This window comes from Anolis carolinensis, unplaced genomic scaffold, assembly GCF_035594765.1.
Source record: "Anolis carolinensis isolate JA03-04 unplaced genomic scaffold, rAnoCar3.1.pri scaffold_9, whole genome shotgun sequence".
In the NCBI taxonomy this organism is placed as follows: Eukaryota; Metazoa; Chordata; class Lepidosauria; order Squamata; family Dactyloidae; genus Anolis; species Anolis carolinensis.
In genome coordinates, this window is record NW_026943820.1 from 26,249,237 (window position 1) to 26,273,487 (window position 24,251).

The 24,251-nt window shown below is 40.2% G+C and overlaps 2 protein-coding genes across 2 annotated transcripts; one reads left to right on the top strand and one right to left on the bottom strand.

Moving 5' to 3' along the window:
- Positions 1 to 181: 181 nt before the first annotated feature.
- Positions 182 to 9,959, bottom strand: LOC100556641 (F-box/LRR-repeat protein 8). Its single transcript, XM_008111737.3, has 4 exons — positions 9,762 to 9,959; positions 6,103 to 6,224; positions 3,160 to 3,364; positions 182 to 1,930 (listed from the first exon to the last, which is right to left on the bottom strand). Exons 3-4 carry the CDS (start codon positions 3,315 to 3,317, stop codon positions 952 to 954), a joined length of 1,137 nt encoding a protein of 378 aa, XP_008109944.2. The 5' UTR covers positions 3,318 to 3,364; positions 6,103 to 6,224; positions 9,762 to 9,959; the 3' UTR covers positions 182 to 951.
- Positions 9,960 to 9,977: 18 nt separating this feature from the next.
- Positions 9,978 to 23,569, top strand: tradd (TNFRSF1A associated via death domain). The gene is made up of 5 exons (XM_008111735.3): positions 9,978 to 10,059; positions 12,312 to 12,464; positions 14,802 to 15,082; positions 17,059 to 17,311; positions 20,646 to 23,569. The coding sequence occupies exons 2-5, from the start codon at positions 12,323 to 12,325 to the stop codon at positions 20,951 to 20,953; spliced, it is 984 nt and encodes a 327-aa protein (XP_008109942.2). The 5' UTR covers positions 9,978 to 10,059; positions 12,312 to 12,322; the 3' UTR covers positions 20,954 to 23,569.
- Positions 23,570 to 24,251: the final 682 nt, after the last annotated feature.

Below are 24,251 nucleotides of genomic sequence, written 5' to 3' on the forward strand. Positions count from 1 at the left end.
ATGAGTAGATAAATAGGAACTGCATTAGGACTGTGTGATGGATTATTATTATTATTATTATTATTATTATTGTATTTAAACCCCTCTTTATGTCCCCAATACCATCAATTTAGCAAACTTTCGATGCAAAATAATATAATTTTACATCAACATCTCACCTCCATAGGAATAACTTCAGACAAAAATCTGCAATATGTTTATTCTGGGTTACAACCGATCCAAACAAATAGCAATAAATTGTATTGAGTGCAAAAAAAAGTGGGTAGAAGTGACCAGTGCTTTGTAATCTATGGCCATCCACTTCTATTGAACTACAGGCATGGGCAAACATGGGCTCTGCAGGTGTTTTGGACTTCAACTCCCACAATTCCTGGCCTCAGGCTCTTTCCTTTTTCCCGTGAGCCCAACCAAGAAGCCATGAAGTCATACCTTTGACACCTGGGCCAACTTGGGCCGTGTTTCCGGGTGTTTTGGACTTCAACTCCCACCATTCCTGGCCTCAGGCCCCTTCCTTTTCTCCCTCAAGCCCAACCAAGAAGCCATGAAGTCATATCTTTGACACCTGGGCCAACTTGGGCCGTGTTTCCGGGTGTTTTGGACTTCAACTCCCACCATTCCTGGCCTCAGGCCCCTTCCTTTTCTCCCTCGAGCCCAACCAAGAAGCCATGAAGTCATACCTTTGACACCTGGGCCAACTTGGGCCGTGTTTCCAGGTGTTTTGGACTTCAACTCCCACCATTCCTGGCCTCAGGCCCCTTCCTTTTCTTCCTCAGCCGCTTAAGCGGCTGAGGAAGAAAAGGAAGGGGCCTGAGGCCAGGAATGGTGGGAGTTGAAGTCCAAAACACCCGGAGAGACAACCCAAGTTGGCCAACACCTGGTTTATGCTAAAGAGTCTATATTAAAACTCCCGTGATTCCAAAACATTGGGCAACTTGTCCATGCGCATCGGCGTTATCGGACCGCCGTTGCTCTCCAAGGTCCGCGCTCTTTGGTGATCTTCAATGTGTAACTCTTCAGCTGCGCACAATGCGCAAGGAAGGCGTCCACCACGTCTTGGCCAACCACGCAGTAGCAGTGGATCTCCTTCAAGCGAAGACACTTTTTGGCCAACTCGATCAGCGCGGCGTCGAGGTCCTCGGAAGGCGTGGTGCGGAGGACAAAGCTCTCCAGAGACCGGCTGTAGCTGCCGGTGACGAAGCGGACCTGGTTCACCATGTAGTTGTAGGTGTTGAGTTGCAACGTGGACACGGGGATGTTGGGCTTCAGTATCCGCGGGATCTTCCACGCCGGGACCGTGTGGTCGAACTCCAGCTCCACCCGCAGCGCCGGGTGCCTCTCGCTCACCGCTGCCCATAATTCATCCGGGATGACCGCGCTGTATTTGTCCAAACGCTCGCAGAAAATATCCAAGCGCCGAAGGGGAGCTCTGTTTGGTGCGGCCAGTTCTTGGAAAACGTCCTCCGAGAGGCTGACATAATAGACGCCCAAGATGGAAAGTTTGGGGCAAAGCCGCAACACCTCGAGCGTCGTCTCCGGCTTGACGTTGCACACCAAAGTCCGGTTGTTGAGGAATAAAGTGTGCAAGTTGGGGCTGCCCAAAGCCACGAGGCGCACCGTGGCGTCGTCCAAGGTGAAGGGCATTTTGCGGAAGTCGAGGCAGCGGAGGTCGATCTTGGTGTCGCTCCGGCAGACGTTCCGGATGCTCTGCAATATGTCTTGGCCAGAATAGAATAACGGGTTCTCTCCTCGGCACTCGATGCACAAGGCCCGCAACTTGTGGTTCTTCTGGGGCAACAGGTCCAAAATGCGGGTGACGTTCTGCTGGGTGCTCTTTTTGGACTGATCGAACACGATTTTTAAGTGCTTGATGTGGGGAAGGAACTGGTGCAGACTCGTCAAGGTGCCTTCCTCCTCCTCCTCTCCATCACAACTGGAAAGACAATTTGTGAATGCAATTCATCATCATCATTATTATTATTAAGATAGAATAACATGATATATGCTGTATGCTGGATTTCATATCACAAAGTCACAAGTCGAACACTTCCCAAGTGTTTAGGACTGTGTGATGTATATTATTTATTTATTTATTTATTATTATTTATTAAGATAGAATAACAAAATATATATGCTGGATTTTGTATCACGAAATCACAAGTCGAACACTTCCCAAGTGTTTAGGACTGTGTGATGTATATTTATTATTATTATTATTAGTAAGATAGAATAACAAGATATATATGCTGGATTTCGTATCACAAAATCACAAGTCAAACACTTCCCAAGTGTTTAGGACTGTGTGATGTATATTTATTATTATTATTATTATTATTATTATTAAGATAGAATAACTAGATATATATGCTGGATTTCGTATCACAAAATCACAAGCCAAATACTTCCCAAGTGTTTAGGATTGTGTGATATATTATTATTATTATTATTATTATTATTATTATTATTATTATTATTATTATTATGATAGAATAACAAGATAGATATGCTGGATTTCGTATCACAAAATCACAAGTCGAACACTTCCCAAGCGTTTAGGACTGTGTGATGTATTTTCGGATGATGCGCGCAGATCCCAGCAGGGTGGCCTTTTGCAGTTGGCAGATCGTAATTTTGTCAATGTCTATTGTTTCCATATGCCGGCTGAGATCTTTTGGCACGGCACCCAATGTGCCCATCATCATCATCATCATCATTATTATTTGAAACACAACAAGAAGAGTCCACAGGATTATTAAAATACCGTATATACTCGAGTATAAACCGACCCGAATATAAGCTGAGGCACCTAATTATACCACAAAAAAACTGGGAAAACATTGACTCCAGTATAAGCCGAGATACCAATGAAATTACATTAATTGAGGCATCAGTAGGGTAAATGTTTTTGAATATTTACATAAAGTTCAAATTTAAGATAAGACTGTCCGACTCTCATCAAATCATTATTCTCATCTTCTTCAATGAATATAATAAAATAATAATAATAATAAATACAGGAAAATAATACATGTAATAATAAATAGAGTAAACTAATAAATGCAATAATCTGCTGTGCCACAGGGGGCACCATCCTAGAAAAGGAAATATTGGGGAGAAAATACGGATTTTTAAAGCCTTTCAGACCCAGATTTGTCTCCTTACCTGACTTCCGTAAAGCCCCAAACGGAGCTGGTGGAAACGGCTTCGGCCCAGTGCCGGCACACCCGGAAAGCCGCATGCCTGTCTTTGAGAGATAGGTAATAAAAGATGTGAGCCAGGATTTCTTCCGGGACGCAGTTCCATAAGTTTGCGACAGACATCCTTTCTTTGGGCACTTTGTTGCAAGCTTGGAGTGCGGTTTTTCTCACTGGAAGAAGGAAGAAAACACAACGATACCAGTTTGTTACTATCACATCTCCATCCCATGTAAAAAAGAGAGAAAAGAAGGAAGGAGGAAAGAAAGAAAGGACTTTAAAAGAATTTGTTGTCGAAGGCTTTCATGGCCAGGATCACAGGGTTGTTGTGCATTTTCCGGGCTGTATGGCCATGCTCCAGAAGCATTCTCTCCTGATGTTTCACCCACATCTATGGCAGGCATCCTCAGAGGTTGTGAGGCATTGTGATGCCTCATGGGCCTTGTAGTCCCGTTCCTAGTGTCACTGTGGCAGATGAGGATGAAAACATGGGGTTTTCTCCGGATCAACAACAGCTGGACTCCTTCAAGATGCCTGATGTTGATGTTCTTGCCCAAGAGCCAATTAAAACCGACCTTGAACAGCTCTCACCTCCCTTCACTAGGAGACATTCCTTTACTGCAGACAGGGGAGTTAAAGAGCGGGTTCGCAGGAGTTTGAGAATTGCTGCCAGACAAGACACTGATTAGCCATGTTTCCCCTGGGAAAATCCAAGGAGTCTCACATCTGCAAAGTTAGGTTTCGTTCCCTGTTCTCTAGGGAAAGAGGACGCTGAACACCTGTTTGGCGGGAAAACGAGACCCCGTTAAAGGTGCCTGGCACGGTTGGTTCGTTGCGGAGACAACAGAGCAGCTCCAGGAGTGAATTAATGTTTCCAGCCTAGTGTGGACTTTGCTAAGTCCGCAAATCCAGTTTCCTTGCCTCGTCTATCCAAGCCTCCAAGAATTGCCTTGCTTTGCTCCTAGCCACAGATTTTGTTCTTAGAATCAAGTTTTGGATTGCCTTGCCTCGTTCCTAGCTACGGATCCTGATTCCTAGATTCAAGCCTCGTTTCCAACCTCCTTGTGGATTTACCTTGTGCCTTGAAAGACTCTGGACATTTCCCCACACTATTGCCTGGCAATAGTGTGTGTTTCGGTTATTGGATTTTATCTTTGAACTCTAATATCATTTATTGGACAAACTATTTCTGGACTATATTTGGCCTCATTTGAAAGGTCTGTTTCTGGACTACATTTTCTACTTGTTTTTATTATTCTTATATACTTCTTTAATAAAGATATTAGATAGTTATTGGCCTCCGTGTATGGTTCTTGGTGCTCCGCTGCCTAGGGTCTGACAGGCATGGAGAAACTCAGCAAAGAAGGTTTATATATATATCTGTGGGAAGTCCAGGGTGTGAGAAGAACTCTTTGTCAGTTGGAAAGCCAGTGTGAATGTTGCATTTAATCACCTTAATTAGCATTGGAAAGGTTCAACTCCTGGCTTTCCAACTGACAAAGAGTTCTTCTCTCACCCTGGACTTTCCACAGATATAGATAAACATTCCTTGCTTAGTTTTTTCGATACCTCCCAACCTCTGAGGATGCCTGCCATAGATGTGGGCGAAGCGTCAGGAGAGAATGCTTCTGGAGCATGGCCATACAGCCCGGGAAACATACAACAACCCGACTTAGAAAGACTTAGAAGAGAACGAAGTTAGTAACACAAGACGTATGGTTTTTAAAACATTAAAGGTAAAGGTAAATGTTTTCCCCTGACATCAAGTCCGACTCTGGGAGTTGGTGCTCATCTCCATTTCTAAGCCGAAGAGCCGGCGTTGTTCACAGACACCTCCAAGGTCATGCGGCCATTGGCATGACTGCATGGAGCGCCGTTATTCTTATTATTTTTAAAAAATAATTTTTTATTAAATATTTCTAAACCTGGAAAGAGTGAGAACAATAATATTTATAGTAAAGACTGAATAAAAGAGAGAGAGAGAAAAGAGAAAAAATAAAAAGTATCTATAAAATAAAAATGTAAAGAGAAAAAAATAAAAAGTATAAAAAATAAAAATGTAAAGAGAAAAATAAATAAAAAGTACAGTAGAGTCTCGCTTATCCAACGTAAACGAGCCGGCAGAACGTTGGATAAGTGAATATGTTGGATAATAAGGAGAGATTAAGGAAAAGCCTATTAAACATCAAATTAGGTTATGATTTTACAAATTAAGCACCAAAACATCATGTTAGACAACAAATTTGACAGAAAAGGTAGTTCAATACGCAGTAATGTTATGTTGTAATTACTGTACTTACGAATCTAGCACCAAAATATCACGATGTATTGAAAACATTGACTACAAAAATGCATTGGATAATCCAGAACGTTGGATAAGCGAGTGTTGGATAAGTGAGACTCTACTGTATCTATAAAAATAAAAATGTAAAGAGAAAAAATAAAATAAAAAGTAAAAATGAAAAATAAAAATATTCGGCTTCTATTAGGAACAACAACAAAACTATCAGATGAATAGATGGGGAAAGGCTCTTTAGAAAGAATCCGGAAAGGATTGGAATGAAGAAGAAATAAGAATAAAGCCGCCAAGGATTAGGAGCACCGTTATTATAGATCTTAGTTATAAGTTTTTTCTCCGTTTGTATTGTTTTGTCCCAAAAGTCCTCTTTCTTACTGAAACCCAGCTTCTTATCTACATTAAAATGTTCTTCTTCATCACTCTCTGCTCAAGAATGCTGATGCTTTGCCAAACTACGACTCCCAGGATTGCCTAGCATTGCGTCTATAACGGTGTGGCTGTTTGGCAGAACAGGAAAGAAACCCAAAGCGACAGAAAGGGCTCGGCAATTCACGGTGCCAATATTATTTATAGCTTCCTCTGTCTGGAAATGGAATTCTTTTTCATGCTCACCAGTTGCAGATCCCTCCCAAAGAGTTCAGATCTCCTCCGGGCTTTCAAACTGGAATGCTCGGGAAGAAAGGGGCTTTTTAACCACGGTTTGCTTTCCGGAAACGATGAGATAATTTCCCTGCCTTTGGACATGAAAGGAGGCGTTCCTTAAGTAAAAAGGCAATGATATAACGGTTCTGTTTGCCTTCTCCCTATTGATCTTTGCCACTCCTTCCATTGTCATCGCACACACTTATATAATCCTTAGGAGCAAGAGATCACGTTCTGTATGGTGCTCCAGAAATCTAAAGGTGTATCTACATCAGGTATGGGCAAACTTCAGCCCTCCAGGTGTTTTGGACTTCCACGATTCCTAACAGCTGGTATCAGCCACTGATTGAAGTTCCAGGTTTTAACCTGCCACTTTTGGTTTTTTTATGTCTTTTATTTATGGTTATAGTAATACAATAAAAGGAGAGAGCCACATGTGATCACAAAAGAAGAGAAAAAAATAATAGAGAAAAATAATAAGATATATATATCTATATATATAAAAGAGTGATGGCATCAGGGCAGCGGACAAAACAACAAAACTACAGGCCCCCCAACCTCGAAATTTGACAACACAACCCATTATCCACGTCTCTAGGTTGATACAACAAAAAGAAAAGAAAAATAAAGTCCTAATTAGAGGGAGAGGAATAATTGTTTTTATCCAATTGCTGCCAGTTACAAGGCTAAGTTCCGCCCACTTGGTCTCCTAGCAACCTACTCAGCCCAGGGGACAGGCACAAGAGTTTGGAGAGACCCCTAAGGGCCATCCAGCCCAACTCTTTCTACTATCCAAGCATTCACAACACATGGACAACGTATAAATACTATACAATACTACACAGGTACATAGACCCCCTCTACCCTCACCACTTTCACAGTACACAAACAACCAAATGCATACTAAACATAAAGACAACCATACAACAGACATTCAATACCACCACTACCTCAACAATTTCTCACCAACACCACCAGACAACGCCACAGCAATGCGTGGCCGGGCACAGCTAGTATATATATATATAAAGGGTAATGAAATTTCGGCCTAGGACAAAACAACAAAATTACACATCCCAGAAACATTAAACTTGGCAGCACAATCCCTCATCCATGCCTCTACGTTCATACAACAAACAGCTCCAGCTACTCCAGAAAACGACCAGGCTTTGAGACTGCAAGGCTATTCACTGCTATTCCACCTGGCCAACAAAGGATTCCCATAAGCCACAGCAACGCGTGGCCGGGCAAAGCCAGTATGTATATATATAAAAGGGTAATGAAATTTCGGCTTAGGACAAAACAACAAAACTACACATTCCAGAAAGAAACACTAAACTTGGCAGCACAACCCCTCATCCATGCCTCTACGTTCATACAACAAAAAGCTCCAGCTACTCCAGAAAATAATAATAATAATAATAATAATAATAATAATAATAATAATAATAATAATAATGTTTATTTATATCCCGCCTCCATCTCCCCCGAAGGGGACTCGGGGCGGCTTACAGAAAAATCAGATACAAAACAATGATAAATTAAAATATGAAACTTCAAAGAACAATAATAAAAACCAATAATAATATATACACAGCAGCCGAAAAAACACAACGCGGTATTAAAACATCGAATTAAAAACAATGAGGTTGCAATAGCGGATAAGCAAGGTGCACGTTATGAGTTACAAATTTTAAATACAGTAGAGTCTCACTAATCCAAGCCTCGTTTATCCAAGCTTCTGGATAATCCAAGCCATTTTTGTAGTCAATGTTTTCAATATATCGTGATATTTTGGTGCTAAATTCGTAAATACGGTAATTACAACATAACATTACTGCGTATTGAACTACTTTTTCTGTCAAATTTGTTGTATAACATGATGTTATGATGAAGTCCAAAACACATGGAGGGCCCAAGTTTGCCCATGTCTACTGTAGCTGCAGACCCCCGATGGGTTATGTACTGTTCTTCAAGAGGTCTCACTAGATGCGTAGTGTCAATAGCTCTCATTCAGGAAACAAATCTCAGAAATATTTTTTTAAAAAGGTGTTTGTGTGAGCTTTAGCTCTTCTGTTCCAAAGTCCAGCAGCAAACGGATGTTGTTGGCTTAATTGTTTGCTCTGAACAGCCCCGTTTCCATAAAAGGTCTTCCATTGTCGGCTTCCCGTCTATGGGAGTGTCACCGACTCAACCTGTACCTTCATTTCCCCCTGAATGTAAGGCTTCTTCTATACTGTCCTTATGTCCCAGCATCCGGTGAGCGGAGTGAGCTCCCACTATTAGCCCCAGCTTCTGCCAACCTAGTACTGTATAATATTAGTATAGTATAATATGAGCATTATATATTATTACAGTAGAGTCTCACTTATCCAACATAAACGGGCCGGCAGAAGCTTGGATAAGCGAATATCTTGGATAATAAGGAGGGATTAAGGAAAAGCCTATTAAACATCAAATTAGGTTATGATTTTACAAATTAAGCAACAAAACATCATGTTATACAAAACATTTGACAGAAAAAGTAGTTCAATATGCAGTAATGTTATGCTGTAATTACTGTATTTACGAATTTAGCACCAAAATATCACAATGCATTGAAAACATTGACTACAAAAATGCGTTGGATAATACAGAACGTTGGATAAGCGAGGCTTGGATAAGTGAGACTCTACTGTATTATTAGTATAGCACAATATAAGCACTATATAAGCATTATATATTATTATATTGTACAATACAACTATATTGCAATATTATTAGTAATATTGCATGTAATATAAATATACAATTATAATAGTGTATTATTATTATTACATTGTATTACATCATAATATTATTATCAATATTATATATAGCACACAATATATTATAATATTAGTATAGTATAATACAGTAGAGTTTCACTTATCCAACGTTCTGGATTATCCAATGCATTTTTGTAGTCAATGTTTTCAATACATCGTGATATTTTGGTGCTAGATTCGTAAGTACAGTAATTACAACATAACATTACTGCGTATTGAACTACCTTTTCTGTCAAATTTGTTGTATAACATGATGTTTTGGTGCTTAATTTGTAAAATCATAACCTAATTTGATGTTTAATAGGCCCGTTTATGTTGGATAAGTGAGACTCTACTGTATGAGTATTATATATTATTATATGGTTAAATTGATACAGGAGACATGGTGGAAATATTATTATTATCTATATTATCTATCTATACACATAATAAAAGTGAAAATATGTCAGTGTGTGTGTGTCTGGGGTGTTATTATTAGTAATTATGGGGTGTTATTATTATTAGTAGTAGCGCTATCAAATTGCATGATTTCTACAATGCAGATGCATCTAAAGAAAGGGCATATAATTGAGGCTCAGAAATACAGTAGGAATTTAGCACCAAAATATCACGATATATTGAAAACATTGGCTACAAAAATGCATTGGATAATCCAGAACGTTGGATAAGCGAGTGTTGGATAAGTGAGACTCTACTGTACAAGCCTCCTTCCTGTTTTCCTCCCAACTTTCCACTAATTAACCTATACAGTTCCAATTAAGCGCCTTGCCTTTTATAGAAGCCTTTTATAGAAGCCTTTTATAGAAGCCAATCTCCACTTACCTGGATCAGGAAGAGACACACCTAAATCTGTCTCGGCCCCTTTAAGGGAAATCTATCTGCCGAGCGCCTCCTCTGATTGGCTGCCTAACTTCCTTGCCAACTTCGCGCGCCCGCCTCCCCGGTCGTCCAATAGAAAGTCTTCTAACTGTGATTGACAGGCTATTCGACCATTCGGGAACGACCGGGGGAAAAAATGAATGAACTTTCGCTTTCATTGAGAAGGAAGCCCCTTCCTTGCTTTCAGTGCGCAAAGGCGGAAGCGCCGGGCTGGGAGAGTCGCAGGAGAAGGCTGGGAGAGGTAAGCCAGTTCGAACTGGGAAAACTGGGTGGTTTCCACACTTTGGAAAAGTTTCTTAAGTGTCATAAATGTAGGCTCCAATCTACCAGTTTGATACCACTTGAACTGCCATGGCTCAGTGCTATGGAATGGTGGGAGTTGTAGTTTTCCAAGGCCTTTTAGCTTTCAAACTAGGTTAATTCTCCAGTGTAGATGCAGAATTATAACCTGGCCAAGGTTTGTATCAGGCACAGGATATCTATATGTATATATACACACACACACACACACACACACTATATATATATGTAACATATATATCACATCTATATATATATAAGGGTAATGAAATTTCGGCCTAGGACAAAACAACAAAACTACACATCCCAGAAACACTAAACTTGGCAGCACAACCCCTCATCCATGCCTCTATGTTCATACAACAAAAAGAAAAGAAAAATAAAGTCCTAATTAGAGGGAGAGGAATAATTGTTTTTATCCAAAGGCTAAGCTCCGCCCACTTGGTCTCCTAGCAACCCACTCAACCCAGGGGACAGGCAGAGTTAGGCCTCACTTAGGCCTCTTCCACACTGCCTATAAAATACAGATTATCTGATTTTAACTGGATTATATGGCAGTGTAGACTCAAGGCCCTTCCACACAGCTATATAACCCATTTATAATGGACTTAATGTAAAGTAAAACATTTACCCTTTACCTTAACTACCACCAATTCCTCAATACTTTATTTCCCATACCACCAGACTTCGCCACAGCAACACGTGGCCGGACACAGCTAGTATTATATATATAGTCTGTCTGATATCTATCTATATTATATATACACACATGATATATATATGTAACATATCACATATTATATATATTATCTATCTATGATATCATCTATACTACACACACTAGATAGACTGTATATACTGTACTTTTTCTGTCAAATTTGTTGTATAACATGATGTTTTGGTACAGTAGAGACTCACTTATCCAACACTCGCTTATCCAACAACAAATGATCAATCAAAATTTTCATCACACTCTTTTTCACTTTATATTAAGACCTGTGAAAAGGCATGGGTTAGAAAGCTATAGTTGGCCTTCCCCATTGGTGAGTTTTGCAGATTTATTTACAGTAGAGTCTCACTTATCCAAGCTAAACAGGCTGGCAGAACCTTGGATAAGCAAATATGTTGGATAATGAGGGATTAAGGAAAAGCCTATTAAACATCAAATTAGGTTATGATTTTACAAATTAAGTACAGTAGAGTCTCACTTATCCAACATAAACGGGCCGGCAGAACGTTGGATAAGCGGATATGTTGGATAATAAGGAGAGATTAAGGAAAAGCCTATTAAACATCAAATTAGGTTATGATTTTACAAATTAAGTACAGTAGAGTCTCACTTATCCAACATAAACGGGCCGGCAGAACATTGGATAATTGGAAAATTGAAAACAAATGATCAATCAAAATTGCAATATTGACAACTATTAGCTACCTCTGTAATGACTTACATAATAACATAATTAACTACCTGGACGAATTTAACTATACAGTAGAGTCTCACTTATCCAACACTTGCTTATCCAACGTTCTGGATTATCCAACGCATTTTTGTAGTCAATGTTTTCAATACATCGTGATATTTTGGTGCTAAATTCGTTGATTTGATGTTTAATTTGATGTTTAATAGGCTTTTCCTTAATCTCTCCTTATTATCCAACATATCCGCTTATCCAATGTTCTGCCGGCCCGTTTATGTTGGATAAGTGAGACTCTACTGTACTTAATTTGTAAAATCATAACCTAATTTGATGTTTAATAGGCTTTTCCTTAATCTCTCCTTATTATCCAACATATCCGCTTATCCAACGTTCTGCCGGCCCGTTTATGTTGGATAAGTGAGACTCTACTGTACTTAATTTGTAAAATCATAACCTAATTTGATGTTTAATAGGCTTTTCCTTAATCCCTCATTATCCAACATATTTGCTTATCCAAGGTTCTGCCAGCCTGTTTAGCTTGGATAAGTGAGACTCTACTGTAAATAAATCTGCAAAACTCACCAATGGGGAAGGCCAACTATAGCTTTCTAACCCATGCCTTTTCACAGGTCTTAATATAAAGTGAAAAAGAGTGTGATGAAAATACAGGTGTAGGAACTGATTTGAATCCAGGTTGTGGAAATTACATTTCTGGAAATCTAACTCCTACTCATGCGGTTTGTTTTTCCATTTTTTTTCTTTCTTCTTCTAGGAGAAGGAACGATGGGGGACAGCCATGCTACCTGGATGGGGAGCGCTTACCTCTTTGTCCAGTCGACATCCGAAAACGTCCTTCTGCCCAAACTCTATGGAAACCCCCAGCGGAAGCCGAATGTGTTCAAGGCGCTCAAGTTGGCATTGGCAGGTAGGGAAGGCCATTGGCATCCATCCGCCTGATCAGCAACATTTTGGTAATATTTGCCTGTTGTTTCTCACCGTCCTAACGATTGGAATTTGGAATTTAGACCTCTTCCAAAGCTGAAAACTCAGATCGCTTGGCAAGCAAAATCTTGCACTCAAGGGAGCCGTTTCTCCTTTAAACATGTTAGGAGAATAATAATAATAAATAATAAACTTTATTTTTATATCCCACCCCATCTCCCCGAAGGGACTCGGGGCGGCTCACAACAGGGACAAGCCCGAAACAACAACACAACATATTTGACAAAAACTTAAAACATTCCAACGATACACAAAATAAAATAACGGACAATACATTAAAATCCAAGCAGATAAAATCAGAGTAATTAAAAGCAAACCAGCGGGGACAAGTGAGAACATATTAGATCTAATTGTATACGTTTCTACGCTATACTGATGCTTGTACATTTTCTGTTGCTGTTCATCGACTGTAATAAATAAATTTGAAATTTGATTGTGAAATCTGCGTGCAAGGTTAGAAGCAGACATGAGCTCAGAAGAGGGGATTCCAGGTGGTCAGTCTAATGAGCAGTTAGATAGGAGATTTAAGTATAGTCAACACAGGACAGCTCAATAGAGTTTGTGAAAAGTCAAGACACTTGTTAGCCAAAAAGTCCTTATCAGTTTCTCAGGGGAGAAGGCACAATTTTCTGTGTTGTCAAAGGCTTTCATGGCCAGGATCACAGGGTTGTTGTATGTCTTTCGGGCTGTGTGGCCATGTTCCAGAAGTATTCTCTCCTGATGTTTCGCCCACATCTATGGCAGGCATCCTCAGAGGTTGTGAGGTATTCCAGCCCGAAAGACATACAACAACCGCGTAATTTTCTGTCTTTATTAGAAAGACAAAAAGGCTTTTTGGCCAGTCAGGTCAACGTTGGTTTTTGAGGTTGCATCTCTTGCCAAATCAAGCCTGTTAAGGGATTTCTTGTTCCATGTTTCCTGTTGCTCGTATTCTATGTTCCCAAGTTTGAAGAAGTGTTCCTGAATCTCATGTTGTGGATTTATTCCTGGGTTTTGATGCTATTCTTGAACTTTGAATTCTGTGAACTATTTCTGTCATTTTGACTTTGGTTTTTATTCTGTTTTGCTGAACTGCTTTTCATATATATTCGCCAGTAAACTGCTTTGCTATTTCATCTTGGACTGGAGTGTGGTGTTAAGTACAGAGCTAGCTGAAACATATGCAAGTGGCTGAGCTGCAGGGATTTCTCAGGTTCTCAGGGTGGTGGGAGTTAATGTCCAAAGGAGCTGCTAACCCAGAACTGAAGTAATTGTGTTCCAGAAGTACAGAATGTGAATTCATCTGCATCAGGCGAGATCCCATCCAAGAGGAAATTGAATCCATCTCAAATAGAACCCCATTGGAAGCCTGGAAAACCTTACAAAAACAACATCAGAACATCTATAGTGCTTAAAAAAATGCTGGCAACAAAGCAATGGGAGAAAGTAGCAACTGCAATTTTTTTAAAGCCCGCCATTATTGCAAAATATGTTGAAACAGCCTCTGAGTTGTTTTTAAAAAAAACAAAAACTAAAATATGACAAAACAAATGATCAATCAAAATTGCAATATTGACAACTATTAGCTACCTCTGTAATGACTTACATAATAACATAATTAACTACCTGGACGAATTTAACTATACAGTAGAGTCTCACTTATCCAACACTTGCTTATCCAACGTTCTGGATTATCCAACGCATTTTTGTAGTCAATGTTTTCAATACATCATGATATTTTGGTGCTAAATTCATAAATACAGTAATTACGACGTAGCATTACTGCGTATTGAACTACTTTTTCTGTCAAATTTGTTGTATAACATGATGTTTTGGTGCTTAATTTGTAAAATCATAGCCTAATTTAATGTTTAATAGGCTTTTTCTTAATCTCTCATTATCCAACATATTCGCTTATCCAACGTTCTGCCGGCCTGTTTATGTTGGATAAGTGAGACTCTACTGTATGCATTTTAAATTTTTATAATTCATGGTTTAATAGAGTTTAATTAGAGTTTTAATTAATGCGGTACTGTTTTATTGTGTATTGATTCTGTTACTGTTTTATTAAATGTATTTTGGGCAATATAATTGCCGACTGTTGTAAGCCGTCCTGAGTCCCTCCGGGTGAGAAGGGCGAGGTAAAAGTGATGTAAATAAATAAATAAATAAATAAATACAGAGATGCTTCCCAGCCTTGGAGTACAACAGATCGTATCATGGTCTTTTGCTGTTCCATTAATCCTTTTTCCTCCCAAACTCTTTCCGCATCTCCCCCCAGATTCCACTGGAAGCTTCCATGGGGTGGACATGCTGAAAGTGTACTGCAGTGACCCCCAGCTGATCGTCCAGCTCAAGTTCTCTGTGAAAGAGAATTGCAGGAGGTTTCTGCAAAGCTACCGGGAAGGAGTCCTCCGGGATGCTCTCCAGAGGCACCTCCAGGTCTCGTTGGCCCTGAGCAGCCGGATCCCTCTCCAGACGGAGCTGAAAGCGGGAGCGGAGAAGCTGGACGCCATGATCCGAGAGGAGGAGCGGTGCCTGGAGTGCATCTTCGGAGAAAAGGTGAGGATGGCAGTGGGATGGGTGGGTCGCTCTTGGGCCCAAATTGCAATCTTGTTATGGTAGGAATTACAATCTGATGCTCAGATGGTTATATAATAATAATAATAATAATAATAATAATAATAATAATAATAATAATAAGTAGTAGTAGTAGTAGTAGTAGTCGGAAAAATTCTCAAAAGCAAGCTCAATGGAGGCAACACCATCAAGGCTATAAACACCTTGGCCATACCTGTCATAAGATATACTGCTGGCATCATAAACTGGACATAGGTGGAAATTGGACAATTTGGATAGAAAAACAAGAAAACTCATGACCATTCATCATTCACTGCACCCTCGCAGTGATGTTGACCGGCTATATCTGCCTAGAAGATCTGGTGGCAGAGGACTCTTACAAGTAAAACAAGCAGTCAAAGAAGAAGAACATGCCCTGGCAGAAGATGTAAAGCAAAGTGAAGAACCTGCTTTGATTGAAGTCAAATATCAGAAACTCCTCAAAGCACAGCAGACAAAGAATCAGTACAAGAAAACTGCACTACAAACTAGAGCTGACTGTGCTCTGACACCAGCACTCTAAACTATATAAAGTCTCAATATAATTCTTAGCCCTTCTTCCCTGAAGGCTCTTAACTATATTCCTCAAAGAGGTATCTCTCTAATAACAGTTCCCAAAACTTATCTTCAAACTCCCTAGCTAACTGAATATATTCTCTGGCTGCCTAGCTCCAACTGTCACTTTGGCTCCGCCCATCTCCAGTTGCTAAGCAACTCTCCCCATTTACATCAGCCGCTCAGACTGCAATTCCAGTAATGGCTGCCTGATCGCTCCTTCCTCTTGTTCTGCTTAGCTTTGCAAGCAAGGCCTGAAACTACTTGTACACCAACCTTGTAAGGTAGGCTAATCCATTACAACAGTCCTTCCCTCCATCCCAACTGCCACAGCCCTGGCCTTGGAGGTGAGAAGAAGAGGCAGTGTCTGTGGGACTTAATCCCTTTCCCCACTGCCTTTCCCTTTTGTGCCAGGTTTTATTTAAATTGTAAGCCCGAGGACAGGGAAGCATCAGCTTAACTATTTGTAAGCTGCTCTAGTGATGAGAAATTTTGTAGGTGAAGGGTGGGATAGAAATACAGTAGAACCTCGACTTAAGGGCATCCCAACTTAAGAGTGTTTTGAGTTAAGAAACGCCGGTCAACCCGTGTTTAGCTTTGACTTACGAGCAACATTTTGAGTTAAGAGCAAGTGCTAGAGGGAGCATTAGAGTGAGAGAACAGGGCTCTAGGGCTTCATGGGAGCAGCCTCTGTGCCTCGTGCTCTTGTCTGCTTTGGGAGATTGCTGTCTGCTTTGAGAAATTTTGTGTTAGTTGATTTTGCGTTGTTTTAATTCCTGATACGTTTGGCTTCATGAAGAGAAAGATGGAGAGAACGCTGGAGAAGGAGGGAGGCTGGAATGAGGACAGTAGGAAGAAGAAAAGGATGCTTCTGCCTCTTCACTTTGTGCTTCTACCATTTTAAAGTTTATCTTTTTTTTTCAGTTTGGAAAGAAGTTGAATTCTGGATTTCTTTTACCTTTTTGCACCATATCATAGCGGGCTGTGGCAGAGGCTGGAGAGCAAGCCAGCTGAATCCAGCTGCAATGAATCACTCTGACCAGGAGGTCATGAGTTCGAGGCCCGCTCGGAGCCTATGTTTGTCTGTCTTTGTTCTATGTTAAAAGGCATTGAATGTTTGCCTATATGTGTAATGTGATTCGCCCTGAGTCCCCTTCAGGGTGAGAAGGGCGGAATATAAATGCTGTAAATAAATAAATATATTTTGTATCACTGTCTAGTGAAGAGTTCTGGGGAACAAAAGTTTGCATTGTTTTGTAAGGTCTTGGTTGGTTTTAAGAAACACAACTAAATGTTGACTTTTGTCTAAACTGCTGTTTGATGCTTTAAAAAATCTCTCTCTTTTCCACACATGGATATTTCAGCCGAATCGACTCCGGGATGAAGAAATCACAGAGTTGGAGGAATCCCTCAAGAATCTGAATTTTTGTCGGGGCGAAAACAGTGACAAAAGTTTTTCCTCTTTGGATTCTTCACCCCAGTCTCCGAGTTCCTCGCTTCCGTCTTTGAATTCTCCTCCTTCGTCTTTGAATTCTCCACCCCCATCTTATGGTTTTGTAGAGAATTCAAGGCCTCCGCCGCAGAGCGACACGTTTACATTTCAGGGCCAGCAATTTGGTGAGTGTTTCCAAGAAGAAATGGGAAGTTGTCTTGTCGAAGGCTTTCATGGCCAGGATCACTGGGTTGCTGTGAGTTTTCTGGGCTGTATGGCCATGTTCCAGAAGCACCATGTCAGACTACACAGAATGGAGGAAACTACGAAAATGAACAAAATCTGGTTACCAGTATTAAAAAAAACTCTAAAATCAGGACTGTAAATATTAATGAACAACAGTCTGAAAACAGGGGAATTCCAGACATGAAACAATCAGAGCCAGCTAACACCGCCCAACAAAGGATTCCCCCAGGCAGGAATCAGCCAGGCTTTGAAGCTGCAAGCCTTTTCAATGCTAATCAAAACTCTCTAAATCAGTTTTGATTATCGCCCAGATGTTATCCTATATTGGACCTTTAATGCCTGGATGATTGTTTTAACATTTTAACTATGTCGATTTTAACTATGACTTGTTTAAATTGTTTTTAAATTGTGTTGTCTGATGTCTACATTTTTATTTTATGATTTTATGCGATTATATTGGGCTTGTTCCCCATGTGAACCGCTCCGAGTCCCCAGCCGGGGAGGTGGAGGCGGCATACAAAAATAAATTTATTATTATTATTATTAATTAATTAAGGTGGCTAATGGTAACATTCACACTTGCCTCCGGCAGACAAGAGTTCTTTCTCCCACCTTGGACATTATTCCACAAAATATAAACCTCACTTGCAAAGTTTCCAACAAACCTCACAACCTCTGAGGATGCCTGCCATAGACGTGGCTGAAACGTCAGGAGAGAATGCTTCTGGAACACAGCCAAACATCCCAGAAAACTCACAGTTACAAACTGGAAGTTATTCATCTTCACATATCCAATGTTTACATTTGTTTATACTAGGGGCATGCAGATCTTAATTTTTAAATTGTTTGCTGCATGTGATTCATAAGTTTTGTATTAGTAAACAGATATTAAGAAACACAGGGGAGGGAGGGGGCACCCATGCAGAAACTTAAGAATTGAAACACTCACCCAATACTTTTTCATTTAAATTCTGTAATATTTGGAAGTCAGTTTCATTTTCAGTGTCGCACCTTGGGCTAGTTTCACCTTGCTATATACACCAGGCTGCACACAGGTTGAAGTCTTTTGTAGTTTTTTAGGAAATAGCAAATAAATAGTTCTTTAAAAGCAAAAGTAAAGTTCCAAAAGATTGTTACAAAACAAGGCTTCAGAGAATAATCCAATTTACTAATGAGTATTGAATAACACTGTACTTAAAAGAAGATTGATTTGTTTGACCACCTCTGGGTGGCACTATATAGACATTTTTGAAACCAAGGACAGTCAGAAAAGCTGATTATTTACTTGCTTCCTGGCAGTATAGTCTATCTATTTATCTGTCAATCGATCCATCTATCTGTGAGAGCGAATAGTAATCAATATGAAATAAAAACTCACTTTAGCTTATATTTTATGGTAGTTTTTGAAAGTTTACCTGCTTAAAAAGCAGGTGTTTACAAATAGGCTGCTGTGAGTTTTCTGGGCTGTCTGGCCATGTTCCAGAAGCATTCTCTCCTGATGTTTCGCCCACATCTTTGGCAGGCATCCTCAGAGGTTCTGAGGTCTGTTGGAAACTAGGCAAGTTGTAAACTAGGACCACTTGACCAGGGACCGCTCTCCAACATTAGTACCAAAAGGGTTACGAATCAGTTTATGGTCTAAATCTAGAGTTGATTCAGTTTGGTTATTTGGGCTGCGGATTGAGAAAACTGCATTGGATAGACCACATCAGCTCTAGTTTCTGATACAGAATATATGCCATCCAATAGCCACCATCTGCTTGCCCACAGAAAACCATATTTAATAATCTAGAGCTGATTTGGTCTATCCAATTCATATTCTTCCCTTGCGATTTTATTTATTTATTTTTATTTATTTATTTACAGCATTTATATTCCGCCCTTCTCACCCCGAAGGGGACTCAGGGCGAATCACATTACACATATTAGGCAAACATTCAATGCCTTTTAACATAGGACAAAGACAACAACATAGCTCCGAGCGGGCCTCAAACTTATGACCTCCTGGTCAGTGATTCATTACAGTTAATTGCACTGGCTTGCTCTCCCGTCTGCGCCACAGCCCCGGGCTGATATTTTACAAGATTTTACAAGTGTTGCTGTCAGTTTGTCCATGTTCATTAGTGCTATTGTTCTTCCAAAATATATTGACGATTTTATCATACATTCTTTTACTAATTATTTCTCAGTGCTCCACTCTAGGAGTGTTTTATACGTTTTTGCTATGATCTTTTCCTTACTTTGAATGATTTTGTCCCATGTTGAATTCTTTTCCATGAAACCAATTTTTTAATCTTCTCTATAGTAATCTTGTATTTGTCTATATTGGAACCAAGTAATTTTGTTGTGTTTGATCTTTATTTTCTCTAAGCTTTTTAATTCCCAGTTCGAGTCAGTTCTTTCTAATAAATCCTCATATCTTGGCTGTTAGATTTATCCCTAAATATCTAATTTTCTTCACGATCTGTAAGCCTGTAAGTTCTTATAGCTTTTCTTGTTTTATTTTTGTCATATTTTTAGTTAATCTATATATATAAAAGAGTGATGGCATCATGGCGACCCACAAAACAACAAAACTACAGGCCCTCCAACCTCGAAATTTGACAACACAACCCATCATCCACGCCTCTAGGTTGATACAACAAAAAGAAAAGAAAAATAAAGTCCTAATTAGAGAGAAATGAATAATTGCTTTTATCCAATTGCTGCCAGTTAGAAGGCTAAGCTCCTCCAACTTGGTCTCCTAGCAACCCAATAAAAAAATAAAAAACACAAAAAATTAATACAATAAAATACTATAATAACAGAAAATAACTAAAAATAGTACAAGAAAATAATAAAATATAATAAATAAAAATATAACTTACAATAAAATTAATAAAAAAATGCAAATAAAGTCAAATAAAAATTACACAACAATTTTTAACCAATACCACCACCACTTTGCCACAGCAACGCGTGGCCGGGCACAGCTAGTATTTTAGATTTCTCCTTGTTTATTCTGAATCCTGATATTTTACCAAATTTTTCAAATTTTGGTAGCCAGAGTTCAATAATATTTATGGCATCTTCTATTGTGCAAATAAGGTCATCAGCAAAGGCTCCTATTTGGTAAGATTATTTTCCTATTTTTAGACCCCGCAGATTTTCGTCGTCTCGGATGTTGTTTAATAGAATTTCCAGTGCCAATATAAAAATAAGAGGAGCAAGCGGTCTCTTCCAACTCTATGATTCTATGAGTGAAATGTGTTTTGTGTTTCCCTTTTTTCTCAGTCAACAGAAAAATTACTTACGAGGACCACCAGAAGTTTGCCAAGCTGGTGTCCAAGAAGTGGAAGCAGGTGGGCCGCTCCTTGCAGGTGGGCTGCCGCGCTCTCCGGGACCCCGCCATCGACAACCTGGCCTTGGAGTACGAGCGGGAGGGCCTCTACGAGCAAGCCTACCAGCTGCTGCGCAGGTTCATGGAGTCGGAGGGCAAGCGAGCCACCATCCAGCGCCTGGTTGCGGCCTTGGAGGAGAACGGCCTCATCAGCCTGGCAGAGGAGCTGCTGGGCATCCCGCAAGGAGACAACAACTCGTAAACGTGGGACGAAAAGGAGAGAAAACTTATGCAGGACTAGTCGCTGCACAGCCACGTTGTTGGAACTCTCCTGTGACTTTGCATGTCGTTAAACTGCACCTTGTTTGAAAGTAGACCCTGCGATAGTTCCTCATTTACACCATGACGCTTGGACTAAAGGGACCGATGCTGCTTCCGTGCCAAACTACTCTCAGGAATCGGCCTTCTTGTTGCAACAAGGGAAACGGCTCAAGTCATACTCAGAAACCTGTCAGGGGGTTAATTAGCTCCGAACCATCCTGATTTATTGGTGAGTCAGGCCTCTCACCAATCCATCTTCCGTCAGACCGCTTAAGCATCTGGCTACAAGCAGCACCGACAAATGACACCACAGTTGTAACTCAGCTGATCACAGCAGTTCTAAGGATTTATTATATGCAAACTGTTTACAGTTACAAAGTCCATTGCTCATAGGACTCATGCTTCCCTAACAAAGGCAAAGCATGTCCTCTCTCTTTGCCAATCGCCAGCAAAATAATAATAATAATAATAATTTTATTTTTGTACCCTGCCACCATCTCCCCAGAGGGACTCGGGGCGGCTTACAGATATAAAACCAGCATACAGTTTTCTTTCAACTCCCACATTCCATAGCAGAATGACAAATGTCCTGTCTGCACTTCTGAGACCGGAAGGCTTGATCTATTGGCTAGGCAGGCTATCATTCAAGCTGGCCTGCCATTAACCTGTGTGCTGCTGGAAAGCAAATACACAGTTGCAAAACTCCAATAACCAAAACACTTGATTCAACATTTCACACATACACCAAAATAGACCAACAAAACCTTCAACGTAACAGCAACCTCCCGCCACAAATCAGATTACTGTATTTACTCGAATCTAATGCTCACTTTTTTGTTTTTTGCTGAATTGCCTTCCCAAAATTAGGGTGCGCATTAGATTCAAGAGTTATGGTCATCTTAGTGCTGAGCAAAAGGAGAAGCTGCTTCAGGAGCTGCAACTGGAGCTCCTATTTTGAGGGACGTCATCTCTAATTTAATGCTATGCAATCCTGGGATTTGTAGAATGCCACCAGCATTCTTTGGCAGTAAAACTACATGATTCCATACGATTGAGCCAGGGCAGGTAGAGTAAATTCATTCTACAGCATAGATGCACCCAAGGTTTTCCTTTTCCATTGCTGGAAGCTTTGGTGTTCTAACACTTTTGTTTTTAAAGAAGGAATTATAAACATGCAGAAACTGTAATGCACACCTTTTTTTTTGGGCCAAATTACAAAGAGTGCCCCAGGGTGGCACAGCGTGTTAAAGCACTGACCTGCTGAACTTGTAGACCGAAAGATTGCAGATTCGAATCCGGGGAGGGGAGTGAGCAGCCGCTGTCAGCCCCAGCTCCTGCCAACCGAGCAGTTCGAAAACATGCAAATGTGAGTCGATCAATAGATACCACTCTGGCGGGAAGGTAACGGTGCTCCATGCAGTCATGCCGGCCACATGACCTTGGAGGTGTCTATGGACAACGCCGGCTCTTCGGCTTAGAAATTCCCAGAGTCGGACATGACTGGCCTTAATGTCAGGGGAAATCTATTACCTTTATCTTTACAAAGAGTGCACATTACATTCGCTAGCAAATACTCCAGGGTTTTTGGAAAACGGAGGAGCGCGTTAGATTCGATGGCACATCCGATTTGAGTAAATCATCTTGCCTGTTAAAGGAATCCCTTGAGTTTTGTGAACAAAGAATACTCAAGAGGTGGTTTATTATCGTCTTCCTCTTCATTGAGTATATGGCATTAGAAAAGTTCCAATGCCTCACTTCTGAGATCCAATGGGATCTGGTGCCTTTGGGGTATTCGTGTGATCCCCTCTTCTCAATGCCTTGATGCTGCTTCTGGCCTTTTTTGAAGGCAGCAAGTTCTTGTAGAGACAGTTCATAGATAAGACTGTCAATGAATGATCACAACAAAACTGATCAAAGTAGATTTTGTCTATGCAAGCTCATGCTGTCAACTTCTTCCTCTCCGTCTCTAAGGTGCTGTAAGATATCTTTGTTTTGCCAGAGTGTGCTTTTATAGCCAAAAACTCAGTATTTTTCTGAAACCGAGGACAGAATGAAAGCTTAAAATAGTGTCACTGTAAAATAAGGAAAACGAAGCCTTAGATCCATGCTGAATTGAGACTTCATTAGCCAGAGCACATCGTCATTACTTTTGCATTTGTAGCTTTTCAGGTAAATCCTTTTTCAACCTGCTTTTTTTAGAGCCAGTATTACTAGGTGATTTCTTGCACTTTCCTCCTTGTTGATGCCCTCTTGTGTAAATTGCAATGTCAATGAATGTATTGCCATCATTTTAGGAGGACTACTGAATGTATTTAGTTTAGAAACCTAAATGTCGTCTTGAGATTTTTAGATAATTATTGGTGCCAGTCTTATCTTTTGAATGCCTTAGCCACTTGTGATTACATCTCTGTTCGCAACTAAAATTGTGCCAGCTCTTCTTCTGGTTTTGCATTTCTGGAAAGTCTGGTTTTTTCAGCCAAATTTGAGTCGCCTTTGGGGAGATAAAGCGAGGTATAAATAAATAAATAAATAAATAATACACACAGTCCTAAACGCTTGGGAAGTGTTCAACTTGTGATTTTGTGATACGAAATCCAGCATATCTATCTTGTTTGCTGTGTCATACAATATAATAATAATAATAATAATAATAATAATAATAATAATAATAATAATAATAATATACAACTCTAGAGCCTGGAAATATTTTGGCGATGTGAGTTTTGGTCCAAAAAAGTCACATTCCAGGTTGGGTTGCTGTGAGTTTTCCGGGCTGTATGGCCATGTTCCAGAAGCATTCTCTCCTGACGTTTCACCCACATCTATGGCAGGCATCCTCAGAGGTTGTGAGGTCTGTTGGAAACTAGGCAAGTGGGGTTTATTTATCTATAGAATAATATCCAGGGTGGGAGAAATAACTTTTGCCTGCCTGAGGCATGTGTATGTTGCAATTGGTCAGCTTGATTAGAATTGAATGGCGTTGCAGCCTCAAAACCTGGCTGCTTCCTGCTTGGGGGAATCCTTTGTCGGGAGGTGTTAGCTGGTCCTGATTTTTTTCTTTTATGGAATTTCCCTGTTTTTGAGTGAACAGACTTTCCTCAAACAGGCAAGAGTTATTTCTCCCATCCTGGACATTATGTGAGCTAAATGTCAGGGGAGAATGCTTCTGGAACACAGACATACAACACGGAAAACTCACAGCAACCCAGTAATTTTGGCCATGAAAGTCTTCAACAACA

What these genes read in the sequence shown, in the direction of transcription:
- tradd (XM_008111735.3), top strand. Translation starts at nt 12,323, where the DNA reads ATGGGGGACAGCCATGCTACCTGGATGGGGAGCGCTTACCTCTTTGTC. An exon ending in GCTCAAGTTGGCATTGGCAG is followed by an intron (nt 12,465 to 14,801) that starts GTAGGGAAGGCC and finishes ATCTCCCCCCAG; the next exon opens with ATTCCACTGGAAGCTTCCAT. An exon ending in ATTTCAGGGCCAGCAATTTG is followed by an intron (nt 17,312 to 20,645) that starts GTGAGTGTTTCC and finishes CTTTTTTCTCAG; the next exon opens with TCAACAGAAAAATTACTTAC.
- LOC100556641 (XM_008111737.3), bottom strand. Translation starts at nt 3,317, where the DNA reads ATGTCTGTCGCAAACTTATGGAACTGCGTCCCGGAAGAAATCCTGGCT. An exon ending in TGGGGCTTTACGGAAGTCAG is followed by an intron (nt 1,931 to 3,159) that starts GTAAGGAGACAA and finishes TTGTCTTTCCAG; the next exon opens with TTGTGATGGAGAGGAGGAGG.